This window comes from Propithecus coquereli, unplaced genomic scaffold (genome assembly GCF_000956105.1).
Source record: "Propithecus coquereli isolate 6110/MARCELLA unplaced genomic scaffold, Pcoq_1.0 Scaffold216, whole genome shotgun sequence".
Taxonomy (NCBI): Eukaryota; Metazoa; Chordata; class Mammalia; order Primates; family Indriidae; genus Propithecus; species Propithecus coquereli.
This window is the reverse complement of record NW_012146745.1, coordinates 2,119,136-2,140,270: the sequence shown is the minus strand read 5'-3', so window position 1 is coordinate 2,140,270 and position 21,135 is coordinate 2,119,136. Positions and strand designations below refer to the sequence as shown.

Genomic DNA, 21,135 nt, shown 5'->3' with positions numbered 1-21,135 from the left:
GGTCAAGGGCAGCAACTTTAGCATATTCCTTTCAAATCTGCCATTATAGGGCTAGTGCTTTTCAAGTCAACTCTCAATTATTTCAAGGCAGTATATGTATATTCAATGACATTTTATTTTCCACTTTCTTATATTGTTGCTCAGCTCTTTGATAAAGTCATTGACCACTAACACAATTCAAGGGCAAACGGAGCACATTAATGGTGACGAGATCCACAGTATTTACTTTGGCTTAATTAGCACCACTGAAAATAACATCAAGAACGAGAAAATATCTTGTTAGTCTCCCACACTAGACTGTGTTCCCTAAGGCACCATTCTCATTAAACCGCCAGCACTCAGACCCATGCCTTGCAAACAGTAATTGCTCAGTAAATGTTTGTTATTGGATGAGTGGGCAAGATGGTCGAATCATTGTTTGATAATGATATTTTTTGTATTTTAGGTCCCCATCTGTCACTATGAAATTTAACAAATTTCCCATTTTGATAGCCTCTGACTCACTTTGCTGTCTAAAACATAAACAAAGTTAATTCAGAAAACTTTTATTGTATCTACTACAGCAAGGTGTATAATGAATATAAAGTGGATAAGAGTCAGTATTTCTCTTCAAGAAGCCATAATCTAGTTGGGATATTCAGCGTTTCAGAGACACTGATACAAATTACCTTGTGGACAAAAGGATGAACAAATAATTAATGAATTAAAGAACAAGAAGATGCATACGTGACTATAATACAGGATTGAGTAAAAGAAATGTTAGAAAATGTTAGAATGGAGTTGTTTTTTAAATTTCACTAGGAGATTCAAAGGAGGAAAATATCTGAAGGGGCGTCTTGGAGAAGGAAGGTGTCTTAGTTCATTCCGTGTTGCTATAAATGAATACCTGAGACTGAGTAATTCATATAGAAAGGGGGTTTAGTTAGCTCCTGGTTGTGCAGGCTGAGAAGTACAAGAAGCATGGCATGGGCATCTGCTCAGCTTCTAGTTGGCACGTGCAAAGCGGCAAAACCCAAGGCAGATCTGGCTTTACACCAACCCACTCTTGCAGGAACTGGTCCATTTCAGCCAGGACTAATCCAGTCTCCTGAGAGTGAGAACTCACTGTCTGCTGCAAGAACAGCACCAACCCACTCGTGAGGGACCCACTTCAGGACCCCAACACCTCCCACCAGGCCCCAGCCCCCAACTCCACCCTACTGGGGATCAAATTTCAACATGAGTTCTGATGGGGACAGCCCATATCCAAACCACAGCATCTCAAACCGGCCCCGAAAACTTCTGTCCTTCTCTTATACAAAATGCAGTCACCCCGTCCCAGGAGACCTAAAAGTCTTGTTCCAGCACCAACCGAAAAGTCCAAAGTCCGAAGTCTCATCTGAGACTCAAAGCAAGCTACTTCCATCTACGACTCTGTAAGATAAAAAACAAGTTATTTACTTCCAAGATAAAATAGTACAACAAACACTGGGTAAGCATTTCCATTCCAAAAGGGAAAAATTGGCCAGGAGAAAGGAATGACAGGCCCCGAGCAAGTCTGAAACCCGGAAGTGTAGACATTAAATCTTAGAGCTCTGAAATTCTTCACTCTATGTGCCACCTCCTGACCACAGTAGGGGGGTTGCCTTCTCCCCAAAGAGAAACCTCACCTCATGGCTTTTCTAGGCACAGCCCTGTGGCTGCTGTCACGGGTTGGTGTTGACTGCTTGCAGCTTTTTTCCAGGCTGAGGTTGTGCAGCTCTGGTGTCCTGGCAGCAGCCCCTGCCGCTGCGGCTCCACGAGGCATCGCCCTGGTAGGGACTCTCTGTGGTGGTCCTGCCCGTGCAGCAGGTTTCTGCCTGGGCTCCCAGGTTTCCGATGCATCCTCTGAAGTCTAGGTGGAAGGTGCTGGGCCTGCAGGGCTCTTGCATCCTGTGCACCTGCAGACACAGCACCATGTGAACATGGACACGTCCAAGGCGTACCGCTTGTGCTCTCTGGAGCCGCAGCACGAGCCACACCTGCAGCCGCTCAAGTCACGGCTGCTGGAGCAGCAGGTGGGGAGCAGCCTTCCGAGGCACCACAGGGCAGCGGTGCCCTGGGCCAGGCGCCTGAAATCATTCTGTCCTCCTAGGCCTCCAGGCCTGTGATGGGAAGGGCAACCTCAAAGATTTCTGAATTGCCTTCGGAGGCTTTCCCATTGTCGTGAGGGATGGCACCTGGCTCCGTTCCGTCAGTACTACTCTGTTCAGCAGCAGGTCACTCAGCCACAACCTCGAGTTCTCCTGAAAATGCTCTTTCATTCTCTACCATATGGACAGGCTGTGGATTTTCAAAACTTTTCCAATCTGCTTTGCTGTTCTATGCCAACTCACTGGAAACAGTTAGAAGTAATCACGCAGAAATCTGAGTGCTTTGCTGCTTAGAAATGTCTTCTGTCAGATATGCTATTCTGTTACTATTAAGTTTGGCCTTCCATGAAGCCCTACGGCAACAGAGTTCTTTGCTAGGGTGTAACAAGGGTGACTTTGCTCCAGAATCCAATACCTCGTTCCTGGTTTCCATCTGAGACTTTATCAGAATGGCCTTTGCTGTCCATGTATCTATCAATATTTTGGCGAGGACCGCTTAACCAATCTCCGAGAAGCTCCAGATTTTCCCTATCTTTTTCTCTTCTTTTGAATCCCTCACCAGAATCACCCTTGAGGATCTGTTCACAGCAATATAGTCTTTTTCTAGCCTGTTCCTCCAAACTCCTCTAACCTTTGCCCATTATCCAGTTCCAAAGCCACTTCCACATTTTTGGGTATCTTTATAGCAACACCCCATTCCTCAGTACCAATATTCTGTCTTAGTTGTTTTGGGTTGCTATGTAATACCCGAGGCTGGGTGATTTATAAAGAAAAGAGGTCCGGTTAGCTTCTGGTTCTGCAGGCTGGGAAGCACAAGATGCACGGAGTGAGCATCTGCTCGGCTTCTGGTGAAGGCTTTCCTGCTGTGTCCTGCTGTAGCAGAAGGTCAAAAAGGACACGGGCACATGCAAAGCAGCAAAGCCCAAGGGGCATCATTGCTTATAACAACCCACTCTCATGGGAATGAATCCATTTCAGTGGGAAGGGATTCGGTCACTCTTTACCATGAGAACGGCACCCACGAGGGGTCCATCTGCTCCCATGACCCACCCTCCCCCCACCCGGCCCCACCCCCATCACCACCACATCGGGAATCAGATTTCAGCGTGAGTTTTGGTGTGGACAAACCATATCCAAACCACAGCAGAGGCCTTTTAAAATCTCTCAAACTGAGGAAAGGTACAAAAGTGGGAGAACCACCAGCAGGGTGGCCAACAGCAAACAGACCGTGAGGGCTGGACCTGGGCCATTGGCAGCGAAGCGGTGGAGGGAACTCAGCTGGGAGCAATAGCAGCCCCGTGGGATGGGTACCAGGTACCGTTACCATCCCCATCTTCCAGGGGCGGGAGCTGAAACGCTGGGGAATGAATCACTCACTACAAATCACACAGGGAGTAAATGATGGAGCCGGTAATTTTTAACCCCCATGGCTCTGCCACAGCAAGACGGTAACACCCTTTTCGCTCCATTGCACCTTCGCTGCTGCTATGGTCCAGGCTGTCTCTCTCACCCCTGGGGAGTTTCTGTGTCTTTCCTATTCCTGATTTCTTGGCCCTAGCAACCCAGGCAGCAGTTCGCTGCTGAGAGGATGTCTCTGGAAGCAGCTGGCACAATGTCAGTTCAATTTCTGATTAGCCTGTGCTGATGCTCAGTGGTGTGTACTGGTATGGCTGTACCAGTTGTCAAAATAGTCCCATATCAATCAGTAAATGGACATTGCCTTTCTGCCATCTCAGATACCCGGGCCCTTCAGACGTGGACCGCTGGGACCTCCCCGTGGTCAAGCATTCAAAAGGCTGGTGCCTGACGCAAGCAGGGGCCTCCAGGATCCACTCCTGAGCCTTGTCCTGGATGCGTTCTGACTGTTTGGGACCCAGCAGTACTGATTGTTAAACATTTCGAGTATCATCCCCTGATCTGCTCATTTCTGAGATCATCCAGAACTCTTGAGATCCACTCTCCACCTGGTCCCATCGTCATTTGATCCTCCCGGAAGAAAGAGCCATTGGAAGCCAGTTAGCTGTTACTCGTTACTATTATTGTTTATGTTTATTGTGCCACCTGGTTCCAGGTGTATAGAAAAAGGCGATGAGTTAAATGCAGGCTTTGGAGAAAAATCGTTCTCTGTGGTTTAGGGGCACCTCCCAGAGGGAGCTGCCAAGTCACTGCTGCCTATTGGTTCCGAGCTGGTCCTAAGATGCTTCTGTTTCTGTCATCCCAGCTGTGTCCACCGGCCATGTGGGGAGCGGGGCAGCTGTGCGCCATTGCTGCTTGATCACGCTGATGTGGCGAACTGTACCTCTAGTGGCCCAGGTCACATGAAGTGTGCTATCACCTGTCAAAGGGGATGTGCCCTTCAGACCAGCAGCGGGCAGTTCCTCAGGCCCGTGCAGGTGAGTTGAAAGCACCTGGTCGTGCCCCTATGACCGAGCTTCTGGGGAGGGAAGCTGTCTGTCCTCTTCTGCCTGGCCCAGTAAGGAAAGGGCAGATGTTTTAAAATCGTTTGAAAGGAAAACACGAGGGCTCTGACAAGCAGAGAAGCATGGCTTAATAGAAATGCAAGGTATATAAAAGCGTGTGCGATGCTGATTAAATAATGTGTTTCTCTCCAGGTGGGCAGTAAGTGGCAATGCTTACTCTGTTCTTCTCCCTTGTTTTTGTCTTCCTGTCAGAAATTATATTCCCTACTTTTGCCTTCAAGATGAGCATGCCACAGTCTAGACTTGTCCATAGTTTACAGGCAAGATAAGTTGCAATCAACTTACCTGAGGTTTGTCGTCCGTCCCCTTCCCCAAACCTCCTTACAAGAAGGCTGGAGAAATAGAACCAAATTTGCTCCCCCAAAGTGCTAAATCTGTTACTGAGGCAGAAATTCTATCACGATTCTAGCTTTGGTGAAAGTTTCCAGGTTTCTGCAGGCTCCATTCCAAATTTCTATAGCATCATTTTTAGAATTTCAAGGTAATTTAGAGTAGTAAAATATATTGGTTAAGAAGAACATGGCTTGGGAGACAGATCTGAATGAAATTTCGGCTTCCTTATGTATTAGGTGTATAAGTTGGGTAAAGACAAGCAAAACTAACCTCTTTAAGCTGTTTTTCACATTTGTAAATAATTAGAAGTCCTTATATCATTGAGTTACTATGCTGTCTGATTGGAAATAGTTTTAACAACTCTAGCGATATGATAGGCACATAGCACTCTATTAAGCTGCCATTGTTATGAGCAGGATAATGTATTCTCAACTAAGAATTTTGTTTTCCATCTTTCCTTTAGAGAGTTTAGAATACTGCATAGAGGAATTTTAAGCATGAAATCAGCAGTTAGGAAACACGACCATATTATGACATAGAGAAAGGATACACCAGGCAAAGGATAAGAGTACTTGACAAGAGGACCAGAAAGATGAGGAAAGGGTGGACACACATTTGTTTACCAGATATCAATGGTTGGGAAGACTGGAATTTTTTTCATTTTGTGCCAATCGATTGCTTAACATGTTGTAAACCTGTGGGAGAATTTCACTTTCTTATACATGGTCAGAATTTAAAGACACAATGTTTGGTTTCCGATGGACTAGGTTCTGCCTAGAGAGAAACAACTTTAATATACTTTGAGGTACCAACTTCTTGATCTATGATTCTTTCATTAGGAAGGCAGAGCTGTTATCATTTGTTCTTTATCTATCTCAACTCAGAAAAAGATATGCCCACCCCAGAAAAGAGATAGAAAGAATGAAAAAAAAAAATGCAGAGACCGAATACGCTGATGTGATAGGTGAAGAAGGAGAGAGAAGAAAAGACAACGTTTATACTGCATTAAAATCAGGAGCAAATTCAAGACAAAACAGACAATACCTAACAAAGCCAGGAGAAAAACCAGGCAATATATGAAGAGTTCAAGAGATAGTCTTTCAATGATAGTGGTTTGTTGTGGTTTGAAGGAGACTTCCAGGCGGTAAGAGTGTGAGGGGCAGCATCTCGGTGGGGAGGAGGAAAGGGGGAGCTCACCCTTTGCCAGCCATATGGTGGAGTCGGCAACAGAGCTCCTCAGCTGACCACACGCTCCCATCACCCGAGGCTGGCCCCATGCAGGAAATTATACAATCCCGGCTCGTGATCACAAGACGGTGGGGATGTTTGCTTTTTGTTGACATGAGAACTGAAACTAAACAGAAAAACGTGTCTGGCTTTGAACTGGATCCTTCTGGCAGGCCACAGGGAAACACTGGGATGCAGGCAGGAGCAGCGAGCCAGGACTCAGTTTCAGGGGACACAGGTGCCTTCAGCAGCCATTGTACCTGTGGCTTTGGTGCCTCCATGGGCTCCTGGCAGGATAGCTGGCTCAGCCAGAGATGTGCCCCTCTCTGCCTTTGACCTTGGGGAACCCAGTGGCTAGAAGGATGGCCGCACTTTTCGCAAACGAGCCATCAGCCCCCAGGTCTCTATGTCCTGCTCCTTCGGTTCCCCCCACCCTAGAAACCTTCTGCTCCCACCTGCCCCTGTGCTGCTGGGAAGTCCCGGTCATCTTTCAAAGGCCAGTTCCTGTGTCACCTACTCTGAAACCTCCCTAAATGCTCTCGCTGTCTGCTAGCAGGGCAGTCCCTCCTCCAGCTCCCAGGGTGCTGTTGTACCACCACACAGCAGCAGGTAGCGTATAATATGGCTTTATTTTTGCATATTTATATTGCCTTTCTTCCTGATCCCAGTCTTCTACTGCTTTTATTTTATTGTTTGCATTCTCTCCAATCATTATAGAAGGGGATAGGATAGGATATAAGAGATAAAAATACACCTCTAGCATTTTCCTTCTTTACTTTCTTTCCTGCCTTCCTCTCTCCTTTTCTCCTTTCCATTCTTCCTCCCTCAGGCGTTTTCTGAGCCACTGTTTCAACAGGCAGTTTGCTCCCCCGGTACATTTTTAGCTCCTTGAGGGCATCTCGTTTAGTACAGCTGCTCAGTAAGTATCTCTTCGTGTGATTAGTGGCATGTGCTCCAGGGCTGCCCTGCTGAAATGACGGGCCCCAGGAAGCACCTGGAATCTCTCCTATGCAGCCACACAGTTTGGAAGGTGCACCGTGTGCGTTAACTCTCAGCTGCTGTCGCCATGCACCATTCTCGGTGGGGCTAGTTATCTTCACTAGCGTTGTCAGTTGGCTCATTAATGAGGATGCCAGCAGGAAACAGATGACATGCTCAAAAGTAGGTAATTGGAGGGAATTTAATAAAGGGTCTACTGGTACAGGTGTGGGCAGGATACAGGGAAATCACAAGGGATGGGGCGGTACCCCAGGGTGAAGAGGCTCGGCAATCTTCGCCAGGCCTGCAAGGCTGACTGAGGCAGCAGCAGCACCGCAGGCAGAAGGAGCGGAAGCTGGATGGAGAGGGCTCCCAAAGGACGCAGCCCACCCACAGCGCCCCCAGGAGGGAGTAAGGAGAATTAGCATCCAGGCCTCCCTCTCCTCTGTCCCTCTCGGGTCTGCCGCTGCAACCCAGGGGCTGAACCCAAGCAGGCATGAGCGGCGAGGAGCCCACAGAGCAGGGGGCGGAGGGCAGAGAACAGACGGGGAAGCGTGAGTGGAGGGCAGCCAGCAGAACTGGCCTGGAGGAGTCTCGCCCGTTGATGACTCCCTTCCACTGACAGGCTCCTGTCATCAGCATCGTGCCTGCGTATTGCGAGACTGCGTATTAAAACAACGAGGCACGAAGAGGGACAAAGGCAAAGTAATTGTACCCGTTTCGAATGTTTGGACGAATAATTACCAGGACTCTTCCAAAGCCTGGAAATGGTTCTGATAAGCCTTATTATGTGACCTTGACAGAGGCAAATTCTCTGTTTCTAGAAGGAAATTCTGCTCACGTGTTCTTCTGGGCACTGGGACCGGGATGTGAGCTGCATGCCCCTGGACTGTGGCGTTCCTGATCCGTCTTTGGTGAACTATGCCACCTTCTCCTGCTCGGAGGGAACTGGCTTTCTGAAACGCTGCTCCGTCTCCTGTGTCCCGCCAGCCAAGCTGCAAGGTATTGTCCGGTCAGCTAGGAGTTGCACGCAAGTTCTCTCCAGTCCCTTACTCTTTGGGGTACTTTGGGGCTCTGTTCTTCCCTGCAACACCCTTCCCATTTGCTCCACTGTGTCACCATCTTCTAATAACACCAGCGAAGTCCCAAAGGGCGGCGCCATTCCGTGTCTCCAACTTCCTGGAAGGATGCGCTGACTCAGGGTCTCAGTCATGAAGGAATCGTAGACTTCCCTCTGTTGTTATCTGATTGTGTGCACCCCAAAGTTAAGGCAATTAGAACGGTTGTCCTGATAATATGAATAGTCAAGATATCATGCACATTTTAAAATTTAACATTTACAACCCTCCTGAGTTATGTGTGTTTAGCTCTACGGATAGATGAGAACACAGTGACGTAATTTGTGCCTGGCTGTAGAGCTGGTTACGGCTGAAGATGGGGTGGGACCTGCTCTAACTGAGCCCCGCAGCTTTGTCTTTGCCTCACCAGACTGCTCAGCCTTTGGCGTGCCTGACAGTTTCTCAGGAGGCTTGTTGTAAATTCAGATTCTGGAGCCTGACCCTGAGAGGTTCTGCTTTGGGAGGTCTGGGGTGGGCTAGTGATGCTGTGGTGAATAGTCCCCGGATTGCACTTGGAGAAACCGTGACGTGTACTGACGCGTACATGCGACACTTAAGTACAGAACTCTCCATCCAAACTGCCTGGGTTCAAACCCCGGCTCTGCCCCTCACTAGCTCAGGCATGTTACTGAACCCCAATTTTTTCATCTGTACAAAATAGGATACTAATAGGACCTCCTTCACAGGGCTGCGTGAGGTTCAATGTTCACACGAGTTAATACATGTAAAATGCTTAGAACAGTGCCTGGCATGTCATGAGCACTATAAAAGTGTCATCTGTTATTATTTTAATGCTTTCCATGATACTGTCACTGCTATATTTTTGTTATTTGTAGGCAAGAAGGGAAGTAATGATTTGGTTGGTAGCCCTTCTTTCGTTCAGGTCAAGGAAGATTTATCTGGCCTCTGTTCTGCACAAGAGACCATACTGGATGCTCTGTAGGGAAAAAAAGACATAGGACGAGCATTTGATGTGAGATTTTTGAGACGCCACTCAAGAAAGACTAACATGACTTTCGGAGAATCCCAAGAGATTGACAGGTTTCCGTTCTTTCTGCTGGTATTGTCTTTCCGGACTGTGTTCTGAGCATCCTGTGCTTCTCTCTCCTGGAGTCAGGACTGAGCCCGTGGCTGACCTGCCTGGAGGACGGGCTGTGGTCTCTCCCCGAAGTCTACTGCAAGTTGGAGTGTGATGTTCCCCCCGTCATTCCAAACGCCAACTTGCTCCTGCCTCACTGCCTGCGGGGCAACCACGACGTGGGCACCGTCTGCAGATACGAATGCAAACCGGGCTACTACGTGGTGGAAAGCGCAGAGAGTAAAGTCAGGAAGTAAGTCGGATTGTTCCCAGCCCTCGCAGTCCTGCCTACTCACTGCCTGTTGTGTTGTCTGTCTGTGTGACTCTCTTCACCTGCCCAGACACGTGCTCCAGCCATAACAGGCAGGTGACCTGCTGTGCTTTGTGTAACATGTTCTCTCCCATAGGAGATTCCACAGTCTCACCTGGGTGCTTTTTAAAAGAATTTCTGCTCTAATTATCACTTTCCTTGAAAGTATTAGGAGTCTTTAAGTGTCCCGCGTGTCACCCGAATCCAGCTCTATGCCAGCACCTCCTCAGCGGTACAGCTCACAGTCGCAGGCCTGGGAGAAACTGCCTGGCCTGGTCCCCAGTTCAGGCACTTATTAGCTGTGTGACATTGGGAAGGTTTCTTTCTTGGCCTCAGTTTTCTCACCTGTAAAACGGGGATGATAATACTAATATCTACCTTACAGGGCTGATGTAGGGACTAAATGGATTAATATGACTAAAACATAAAATTCAGTAAATTCGTTTTAAAACATAAAATGTAACATTTTGGTTATTATTATTGTTATTGTAGTCTTTCTGCTTTCTCCTTCCTGACCTTTATGTATGCATACTCCTAAACCCATAGCCAGGAGCACCTTTCTTCCGAAGGTATGTGGGATTAGAAAGAACAGAAACTTTATGGCATAATTTAAGAGGAGGGGCTTTCAGAGAGTCAGCCTGTGTTCAAATCTCCTTGCTCTATTTATCAGCTGAGTAACCTCAGGCAAGTTACTTAACTCTTTGGGTCTGGGTCTCCTTCCTTGCATTGAGGATGATGCCCACAGCAGAGGGCTGAGCTGAGGATTAAATGAGGTAATGTCTTTCCAGCTCAGTGCCCGGCTTGCGCCAATTACTGAATAAATGGTTTCAGAAAAAGATGCTTTTTGAACAAACAAACAAAAAGCTTCCAGAAAAAGAAACTCCTTTCATTGAGTAAATAGTAGCTATTCTATCCCTACCATAAATTATGTAGGTACAGGAGTAATCATATCCATTTCTTACACAGGGCTTAGTTCAAAGCCTGACTGTAGGTATTCTTTTTTGTTTTTAATTTTCTTTCAGAATATTATGGGGGTATAAACATTTTGGTTACATGGATTGCTTTTGTGCAGTTTGAGTCAATATTATAAGTGTTGCCCATCCACCAGATAGTGTGCATTGTACCCGTTAGGTGTGAATTTACCCATCCCCTCGGCCCCCCTCCCACCTGTTTGATTTCTGATGAATGTTATTTCCATATGTGCACATAAGAGTTGATCGATTAGTTTCAATTTAATGGTGAATACAGTGGTGTTTGTTTTTCAATTCTTGGGATACTTCACCTAGAAGAATGGTCTCTAGTTCCACCCAGGTTAATATAAGAGGCATTAGTTCACCATTGTTTTTTTATGGCTGAGTAGAACTCCATGGTGTACTTATACCACATTTTATTAATTCACTCATGTATTGATGGGCACCTGGGTTATTTCCACATCTTTGCAATTATAAATTGTGCTGCTGTAAACATTTGAGTGCAGGTGTCTTTATTACAGAATGTCTTTTGTTCCTTTGGGTAGATGCCCAGTAATGGGATTGCTGGATCAAATGGTAGTTCTACTTGTAGCTCTTTAGGTGTCTCCATATTACTTTCCACAGAGGTTGCACTAGTTTGCAGTCCCACCAGCAGTGTATGAGTGTTCCTATCTCTCTGCATCCACGCCAATATTTATTTTTTGGGGGCTTTTTGATAAAAGCCATTCTCACTGGAGTTAAGTGATATCTCATTGTGGTTTTGATTTGCATTTCCCTGATGATTAGAGATGTTGAGCATTTTTTATTGTTTGTTGGCCATTAGTCTACCTTCTTTTGAAAAGTTTCTGTTCATGTCTTTTGCCCACTTTTTAATGGGGTCATTTGATTTTTTTCTTGCTGATTTGCTTGAGTTCTTTATAGTTTCTAGTTATCAGCTCTTCATCAGATGTACAGCATGCAATTATTTTCTCCCATTCTGTAGGTTGTCTGTTCGCTCTAATGATTTTTTCCTTGGCTGTGCAGAAGCCTTTTAATTTGATCAGGTCTTCTTTAATATTTTTTTTTTGAACTAATAAAATCCCAGCCAGGGCATTACCAATGATGCCAGGAAATACAACCTTTGCTTATAAGCTGGAGTTCTCTAAAGGAACAGAAAAAAACAGTAAGGAAACTTCCTATCTGGCTATCACCCTTCCTCTAGTCTATCCCCAGCCAAGTCAACATGGGGCAATAGAGCCATAGCCCTGCCCTGGGCCTGCCATTCCCGACAAGGCCCAGGCTCATACATGGGAGAGGAAGAGCAAGCCCATTCCCTGCCCTGCCTTCTCAGAACACGAAAAATGTCAATGAAAAATTCATGGGAGGCAACATTCTCTGGTTCAGTGGACGCTAGCAGGTGCGATACACAGGTTTTGACAGCTGCGAGCACATTTGTGTGTGATTTTCACAGGATCTGGATCCCATTTGCATAGGATGCAGTGACAGGCAGTGAGGGCCCAGGGAGTCTTCAAGTGAGAATGTTCACATAAATAGCCTGAAGGCTGCTGTTTTCTTGCTTTTTTGCTCTCTCTTCTTACCTTCCTCCTCATATACCAGCAACCACCTCAGATATCTACAGAACAGAGCCACGAGGAAAAATTGAAGGGGGCAGAAATGTCTCAGGGCCAGGAGAAATTAAGGGGAACGAGATCATCGCCAGCTCTCTGGGCCCATGACTGAGCTTTCCCTTGAGAAAAATGAGGTCTCCACCCAGAACTCTGGGATCTCTGCCTTACCCCCGGCCCACTTCCCCTGGGCAGGGGCACTTGGGGGCCGTTTGCAGACAAAGCTTTCCTGGCTGAGAAACTGGACGCTTGCATCACAATGCGGGCATCAGTTTTGGCTTAAACATTTACATTCGCAAGCACCGTGCTGAGGAGAGATTAAATTATTTACTGCGCTGTGTAAACTGATTAAATCTTAGTTTACACCTGTTTATATAGCAGGCAGCGGATTGGTAATCAGAAGTTTGCAAGTTGGACGTAAATCACTGTCACTTGCTTCTTGTGTTTACTCAGCGAACTATGTCAGCCTTGTTCCCTGCACGTGGAAAAAGCCCAGTGTCGTACGAATGGGGCCCTAAAATTCTTTCTAGGACAAGTTGGTACGAAGAGAAGAAACTGAGAAAAGCAAGCAGGGAAATCAATCCAGAGACAGTGGGCACATGTTAGTTTTATGCCATTGTATAGTGTAGTAAAGAAAAGGCACTTAATGGTCATATTTGCAACTTGTTTGCATGACCCTGAGGAATACACTCAATATCCATGTGTATCAGGTTTCGCATCTGTCATAAGGGGGGGTAGTGCTTATTTCTATCCAACAGTGTCATTTGGAGGCTGAAAGTTGCATAATGTAGTGAAAGCATTTTCTAAATTATGAAGTTCAATACATATATGCTATGCTGGATATTACTTTTCATTTATTTTTAAAAGAAGAAAACAATTACCAAAGTATTAATAGCTAAATACATTCCCTTCCTGCTTCTTCTCAAGTCTGCTGTTTCAAGAGAAAAGAAAGATAAGTGCTGGACCTGACTTCCTCTGAGACCTCTGCTCCAGCTCTGTCCCCTTCCACCCAGGGATGGCAGGGATGGCATGTTCTTCACCTGCGTACCCGGAGCCAGTCTCTGAATTACAAATACAGACAGACATGTGAATAAGACCTTGGCAGTCAAACCTCAAAATTCTTAGCCTCAGTTTTCTCATCTGTAAAGTGGGGATGATAATACCAATACCATGGGCCACACCCTCCCTCCTGAAACTCTTCTTCCTTGATTGTGTTCCATCTCCCTCCTTCATGTTCCGTCTTCCTCTCTGTGTCGTCCCAGTTTCCTTCCCTAGATTTTTTTCCTCTGACCATTTCTTCAATGTTGATGTTATTCTGGGATCCCTTTTCGAACTTGTCAGGGATGAAGCTCATTTATCCAGTGGCCTCAGCTTCTAATCACAGACTGTGGCAAGGGCTCCTCCCCTGGGCTCCCCCTGCACACAGAACTTCCCTGATGATATCACTTCCCCCACTGATTCCAAATGGTCTGATTACTCACCTGTATTCTCCAATAGACCGTGAATATTTCTGTTCAGCAACAGGTACACAGTGGCTAGTATATGTACTGGTAGGTACTCAATAAATACTTCCTGAATGGATGAAGACATTGCATTCATAAGAAAATTCATAATAGGACTTTGATGTTAAAATTGATGTTAAAAATGGTGAAAGAAAGAGAAGATTTTTCTTAAGAGGTGGTAGAGATCTCTATTTCAAGTGCTTTAGAGTAGAAGAAAATGTTTAAAATATATGCATGTTTTTCTTCTAGCAATTTTCTCAGAGACGTAGGAGGATCATTTTGTAATGATGGTTTTAACTTTATTTATTCAACATATATTTATGCTTGATTAGTACAATTCTATACAAGTTAGTAGCACCAGAAAAAAGATCAGAGCTCTCACCAGGTCACTAGAACAACGCTCTCACACTTGGCTGCACGTGAGAATCACTCAGGGAGATTTTAAAAACCCCAATGTCCAGTTCGCACCTCAAACCGATTACATCAGAGTCTCTGGGGGCAGGACCGGGCATCAGTATTTTGCAAAGCTCCCCAGGTCACCACAGTGCGCAGCTAAGGCCGGGAAGCACTGGTCTGGGGAACCTTTGCTCCTGTTAGAATAATGTCAGTCATGAGATTTTGACTTGCCTAACATATCCAGAGTAAAGTTTGTCTCTTTTCAACATTAGTGTAGCGGCACTTTCGCATGGCAGATTTTTATGTCTCTTTGAGGCTTATTTTTTTTCGAAGGTAATAGAGAAAATACAGACAGAATTAAAACTCCAAAGAGCCTGTGAGGTTTATGTAGTGTCTGGAGTTCTCTCCTCTCCCACCGTGTGACGCACACAAACTCCTTTAAGCTCTTTTCTTTTTCTCCCCTGCCATTTACTTCCGCATACATGTCGCCATCAATCACTCCTTTGTTGTTTCATTAACCTGATATCTTAGGAAGCTAAAATGAACGGGTCTGACTTATATTCTATCAAAAAGACCCGTATTCTATCCCCCCTTATCTTGCACTTACACAGCTGCCTTTTCTCATTACGTTATCTTTACGTGTGAAGGTTACGTTAACCCCGTTAGGGCCCAGAATTAATTTAACTTCTAGGTGATTCCAACCTTCTAACTTTACTTAGACAGTCTCTCCTTCTGCGAGTCATTCATCAAGACGCCATCTGTCAGGTGCTGTCGTAGGCAGGGGTAACTGTAAACAGCCTCCCTTCTGAGGGCTGCCCATGGTATCAGCTTTTCCACAGTACGTGGATCTATTTAAGTCCTAGAAACACAAAAGAAGGTCAGTACAGCAATAACTCGGCCTCACATTATAGCTGTTGTTTAACAGATGTCTGGTGAAGGTCTTCGGGGCAGCCTTGTCTGATCTGAATCGTGGGAAGAGCCTGGCGTGGGCGGGAGCCAGGCGTGTACACCTGACCCCTTTCTACACACGCAGAAGGAGTGTTTGGTGTGGCAGGGAGTAAAAAGCGTAAAGCCTGGACTCTGTTCTGGTCGGCTGACGAGGGTGATGGCGATGATGATGATGGTGATGATGATTCATTACTACGTAGTAGGTATGCTAAGTTTTTTGCAAACATCACCCCATTTATTTCTCATAACAATGACACATCTTATTATTAACAGTAGTGTGATATATTATGAGATAATAATATGTAGTTTGATATATTACAATAATTATAATACATTTTAGTATATTATTATTCTTCTCTGTTGCAGATGAGGAAACTGAGACTAACGGTGTGGCCAACTATGACACCTGCCCACGGTCACTCAGCCAATAAATGCTGAAGTGGGGATTAAAACATTTCTGACTCCAAAGCCTGTGCTTCTGGCTAACAGAGACTTTTATCTTGAGGAAATCACTCCATTTCTCTTGGCCGCCTTTTCCACATTTGTAAAATAAAGGGAAATCTTGAGTGATTTCCAGCTCTAAAAGTGTGTATTTTACTTTTAGTGAGAAGAGCCAGCACTTTGGTATAACACCATTGAGAGAAGTGATCTATATGTAACAATTTATTATCCTCAGAAACGAGAAGCAGTGATATATTATAAACACAAACACTGCACAGGCTGGACCATGCTTAGGGAAATCTTAGGGTAATACTTGGAGAACTTTTGGTCAGAATGGACAGCCAAGGTTGTTTCTCTTCTTCTTGATGGGTTTTAGTATATTGTTCTCCATTCATACTCAAGGGGACTAGGTCTAGGTGAAGAAAAAATATTGGGAAACCTTTTAGGATTTCTAGAATTGAGTTTAAAAATTAAGCACTTCCCTAAAACTTCTAAAGAATACAATTTAGTTGAACAGCTAAGAAGGGTTTCCTTTGTCTAAGATTTATCCCCTGGCTTAGTGGTTAATTATACAGGAGGCTCTAGGGTTAGTGAGATCTAAATTTGAATCCCAACTGTGCTATTTATTAGCTCTTTGACCTTGAGGAAGTTACTGATCAGTACTGAACCCCACTATTCTTGTTTATAAAATGGAGATAGTGGGAGTACTTATGGGATCATGCGAGGATTAAATGAGATGCTAGATGCAAAGAACTGAGTGCATTCTGGGTCATATAAAACTTTAGTTCAGCAGCAGCGGTAAATCATCATCATCTTCATTGTCCTCATCATCATGATCATGATCATCTTCATCACTGTCATGACTTCCAGCAGCTTAATCCACCTGAGAAAATTACCGTTGCTGCCTGGGGCATCCTTTTGGTATGTTTAACAGGCAGCTTTCTTCTTTAATGAGACATATACTCAGCTATATTTTTATCAGTGCCTATTGTCACCCATCTGTGGTTGTTTCCTACGCTCCAGAAAAAACAACATAAAGACCAGAAACTGGAATTAGCATTCGAGGTGGGAGGTACAGATCGTCAGTTACCAGGGGGAAAAGTGATTTCCCTGCCTGTAAAAGAAACACGCATCAAAACAGAAGTTCATTAAATGTTTTAAAATGCACTTCCTTCCCCCCATTAGAACCCTCTCTTTATGTTTCCTATCATCCTGCTGTCTGCTCGGTGAGTTACCAGGTACTATGGTGGCTTCAGGTAGACCATGAAAAGAAAAAAGGGGAATATGGGGAAAAAGTGATGGAAATGAAATAGTCAGCAAGGTAGAGCTGGACATGCTTTAAAAGTAGATGAGCAAATACGGTCAGGCTGGCCTGGAGGAGAAGGACAAGAGCATGTGCTGGAGACATCACCCAAATATTTCGGCTCTTGATCATTTTGAACCATAGCTTGAACCTCTGAGGTTCATCTGATTTTATCCTACCATAAGAAGGGACAGACAGACTTGGCTAATGAATGCAAAGGTATAGTTAAGGTGAGCTAAAACTCCTGAAGGAGCTTGGATTTATGATTTTTAAAAAATCAGAAAAATAATCTACTTAATTTTTAAGCTCTGTGTCATAACGTCGTGCATATACATACATGAATAGGTGCTGAACCTATCTGGCATATACACACGTCCTGCCTGTGATTGGCCAAGAAAGGCACATGCTGTAATCTCTACGCACACTCATGCACCTGTGAGAAATAGAAATTTGTTTTCTTTCCATTAAGACCGTGTCTGGCTTTATAATTAGTGTTTATACTAAATACACTCAAAGTTTATCCCTGGAATTCTCAATTTTTTTGGCATTGTGGGATAGTGTGAGCTTTAGGCTAATTTATTACAGCCTCTGTGGGCTTCAAAGCGACTGAATTTCTACCCCAAGCCTTGGTCACTCAGATACGCAGGTGGGTGCAGACAGCTCACGGCTACAGGCTGGCACAGGCTGGTGGTTGGCAGGCAGGTCCCCTGAACCCCGCAAACACAACACTCGTCGAATTCATATATTTCACTGCCAACTTCAATTCCAAGCTAGGAATCACCTAGTTGTAAAACGTTTTGCTTTATATTGACTGCTGCTTGTTTATCTATTAATCAGAAATTTTTTAAAAAGCTGAGTAAGAGCCTAATTGTTGCATATAAACCAATAGGACTTTCCTCAACCCATAACTTCACTCCCTGATGCTCCTTCCTATCTTCCTGCTTCCTGCCCCACCGGTGTCTCAGGTCCCTGCTAACCCTGTCTTCAGCCCAGTGGGTGCATATTTTGGTGGTGACCTTGCCTTTGCTCTCTGGCAATGGGTCAGTCCAGGCCGAACTGACTGACAAACTGTCTCCACAGGGATTTCGGGTGGGACAAAAATCTGAAGAATTAAGTAGGGTGGGAAGACTGAGCAGAATGCTAACATCCCGTGCTCATCACAGAGAGAGGGAGAGGAGCGTGGCTGAGCAGGTCCTTCAGGCGTCAGGGCGGGCTAGGAGTTTCCGCAGCTCACTGAGCACTTGGCATTCACTGTACTACGTGCTTGAAATACACCAGCCCATATGATCTCCTAATGGCCCTGTGAAGAATGTGCGACTCGCCCTATTTTTCAGACAGGAAAACTGACGACAAGAGAGGCTGAGTAATTTATTTAAAGTCAGAGGTTTATGAAGAGCCAAGGCTGGAGTTCTAGCCTGAGTCTCCTGCGTCCAGAGCACCTGCTTTCAGCCACTCTGCCGCACTTTCTTCTGAGTGGGGATCACTCACTGCAGCCACTACCGGCCTGCCGAAGCCACTGTGGCTTCTGACTCTGCCCTTCAGTCAGGGAGTAGTGGCAGGGAAAATGCTAATCAGCCCTTTTCCTTGCAGCTCACGTCAAGGGCTGTGATGTCAGAGGATGGCAGATCCAGGACCCACCTGTCGGCATCGCAAGTCCTTAGATGTGCCACAGCTCTCCAGAGCTGCTGATAACGCACTGGTGGGCTCAGGTCTTATCATGGCTGTGGCTTCTGGACCAGGGACCATGCAAAGGACTTTACTGTCTTGAAGGGCAACAGTGGTTGGTTAGGTTAATTCCCAGGTGAGGGTGCCGCTGCGTGTATAGACCTGGGACACTTTCCATCGCACCTGTCTGTGAGCTGGATGGACCAGGAGAAGGGCTAGAATAATATCTGCAGGAATTCTCGTACTGAAAACTTTGTGAAAATGGCAAAAGAATTTCTTACAAATGGGAGAAGCTGCCCTCTGAAACTGAACGTGTACAGTTTCTTGTGCTTTTCTGCCAGAATTTTGTCCCTCTGGACTTCCCTCAGGATCTCCCCCTGCTCTGACTCTTCCCCACGCTGGGTGAGGCAGGGAGGAAGGAAAGGAGGGAGGAGAGAGAGAGAGAGGGACATGCACACTTTTCCCCATTTACGCTTCTGACCCAGACTTTTCAACATGCGCTACCTGCCGCACCCCTGGGTTCTTGGCTGCGCTGTTTCCTCTGCCCAGTAGGCCCTTCTCCCTCTCCCTTCATAATGATCCCCCTCAGGGTGTTCCTTTCCCAGTATCCTTCCTGTCTCCAGGCAGTGTTGGTGGCTCCCTCTTTGGGCTCCCACAGGTCAGTATTCTGGCCCTATTATAGTATTTCTATTTGTTTCTATAACTGCTGGACCTGATATAATGAACAAGCATATCCCAGGTTCTCAGCGAATATTTTTTGAATGAATGTATAAATGGACAGATAATCGAATGGTGAAAGATCGAGAAGGCAAGAGGCTGCTATTAAATGTTTTCATATTTCAGGTCTGGTTTACCCCTACATTTCCATGTAATCTCCAGTTCCTCCAACACGCGCTGACGGAAGCCGATGTTAGGGTTTCGTGGAATAATGCTATTGCCTATTGAATATGTTTGGGTTTAAATCACATGCATTGCAGAAACCTCAGGTTGGTTTTAGTTTGGGAAGTAACCTGAGGATACTTGGTAGAAAAACCCTGTCAGCTGTACGGAGACTGGGCAAGAAAGGTCAAGAAACTCATGGGAAGAGATGAAGTGGGAGCCACTGAACTTGAAGTGAGAGAGTCTGGGCGGGGTGGCCTGGACAATTATGACAGCATCACTGGAAGACAGAGCAGAAGCCCCAGACTTGAAGTTGGACGTTTAGACCTAGGGACCAGGTGCTATTGTACCTGTCAATCTGGAGACCTAAGATGCAGCAGCAGAAAGTCCAGAAATAGAAGTGAGGGGTGGGACATAAAAGCAGAACAGTCCACACACTTTCGGCAGTTAGCAGGTTGCTCATTCTGTCAGAGAGACTCGATTTTTACATGGGAGAAGAACTTTGTATGGGATTTTGTTGTCTTGGGTCAGAGGAGAATGGAAAGCCAAAGCCAGCATGTCTGGTTGGGTGATCCTGCTGATGCAGTTTCTTGTCTGGTAGAAAGGGCTAGGGCAGGACGTCGGAGACCTGGGATCAGAGCGTGCGGAGTAACTATGATCAGCTGTGGACTAGTCACATTTGGAGGCTGCCTGCTCCCCATTTAGGATACTGGCTTGAGAAACCAGGTCCACAGTTTGTTAAGAGGAAGACGGGCATGGAGTTTGGAAGTGCTGCTGTTCTAGGTGGGGTTGGGTAGAGGACCATGTCTTTTAAAAGGGTCTACATCAGTACTTCTCAAACTTGGGGATCTTCTTAACCTGTGGATTCTGATTGAGTCGGTTTGGAGTGGATCCTGAGATTTATATCTAACGAGCTTTCTGGTGACTCTAATACTGCCCCTCTGGGTATCGCACTGTGAGGAGTCAAGGGCTCACTAGACTATACTCTGAGTAAAGGGGCTTTTTAATTTCAGTCCAAAAATTGACTCTGTGTCAGGCAAAACACTTAGCCAATTAATGCTTAAGTTTCCTAATCCATGTAATGGAAATAATGCCATTGCCTCTTTCCCTTACCTCTCCTATTTAGGGATGTTCTATGTGCTAGCTCCATTTCTAGGAATACAAATGCTTTTGCATCATGATGTAGGAATTGGCATCAGACTCATCATATTACAAATCCTTGCTCTGCCATTAACCATTTAGGTACCCCCAGGCAACCTTACTTGCCTCATCTATAAAATAAACACTTCTACATTCATCGAACCAATATTTATTGGCACCTATCATGTTCCAGACATGGTGCTGAGCACTGGGAATATCATAGCAAATGAGGTCTTGCCCTCGCCAAGCTCACATTCCAGTGCGGGATGACTGGCAATAAATGAGTAAAACCAATAAACAAAATTAATCACAGAATAAGCAGTCTGTGAAAGGAACAAAGATGCTTTGATTAAATAAGAAAAAGAGGGATAAAATAACAATGCTCTGGGGTGGTGAAAATTATTCTTAGAAAGGAAGAAAGAGAAGGAGCCAGTCAGGAGAAGAGCAAAAAGAAAGCACTGTGAGCAGAGAGAATGGCACCCTGGTCCTACAGCAGGAAGGAGCTCGGGTTGTGCTGGGGATTCTAAGTCCGGGTGGATGAAGTGCATTAAAGAAGGGGATCGTGGTGTTGAATGAGCTTGGAGAAAGTGGAGCCAGATCATGCAGAGCCTCATAGGCTAATGTGAGAGCTTTGATTTTTTTTTTTTTTTT

The 21,135-nt window shown here is 45.5% G+C and overlaps 1 protein-coding gene across 1 annotated transcript in view; it reads left to right on the top strand.

Annotated features, from left to right (window-relative positions):
• The window catches only part of PAPPA2 (pappalysin 2), a 288,939-nt gene that overhangs the window by 208,300 nt on the left and 59,504 nt on the right, over nucleotides 1-21,135 (top strand). Inside the window, exons 14-16 of the mRNA XM_012644643.1 lie at nucleotides 4,333-4,504; nucleotides 7,954-8,131; nucleotides 9,365-9,578. Of these exons, the coding sequence (XP_012500097.1) occupies nucleotides 4,333-4,504; nucleotides 7,954-8,131; nucleotides 9,365-9,578 (564 nt within the window). The remainder of the gene's footprint in view (nucleotides 1-4,332; nucleotides 4,505-7,953; nucleotides 8,132-9,364; nucleotides 9,579-21,135) is intronic.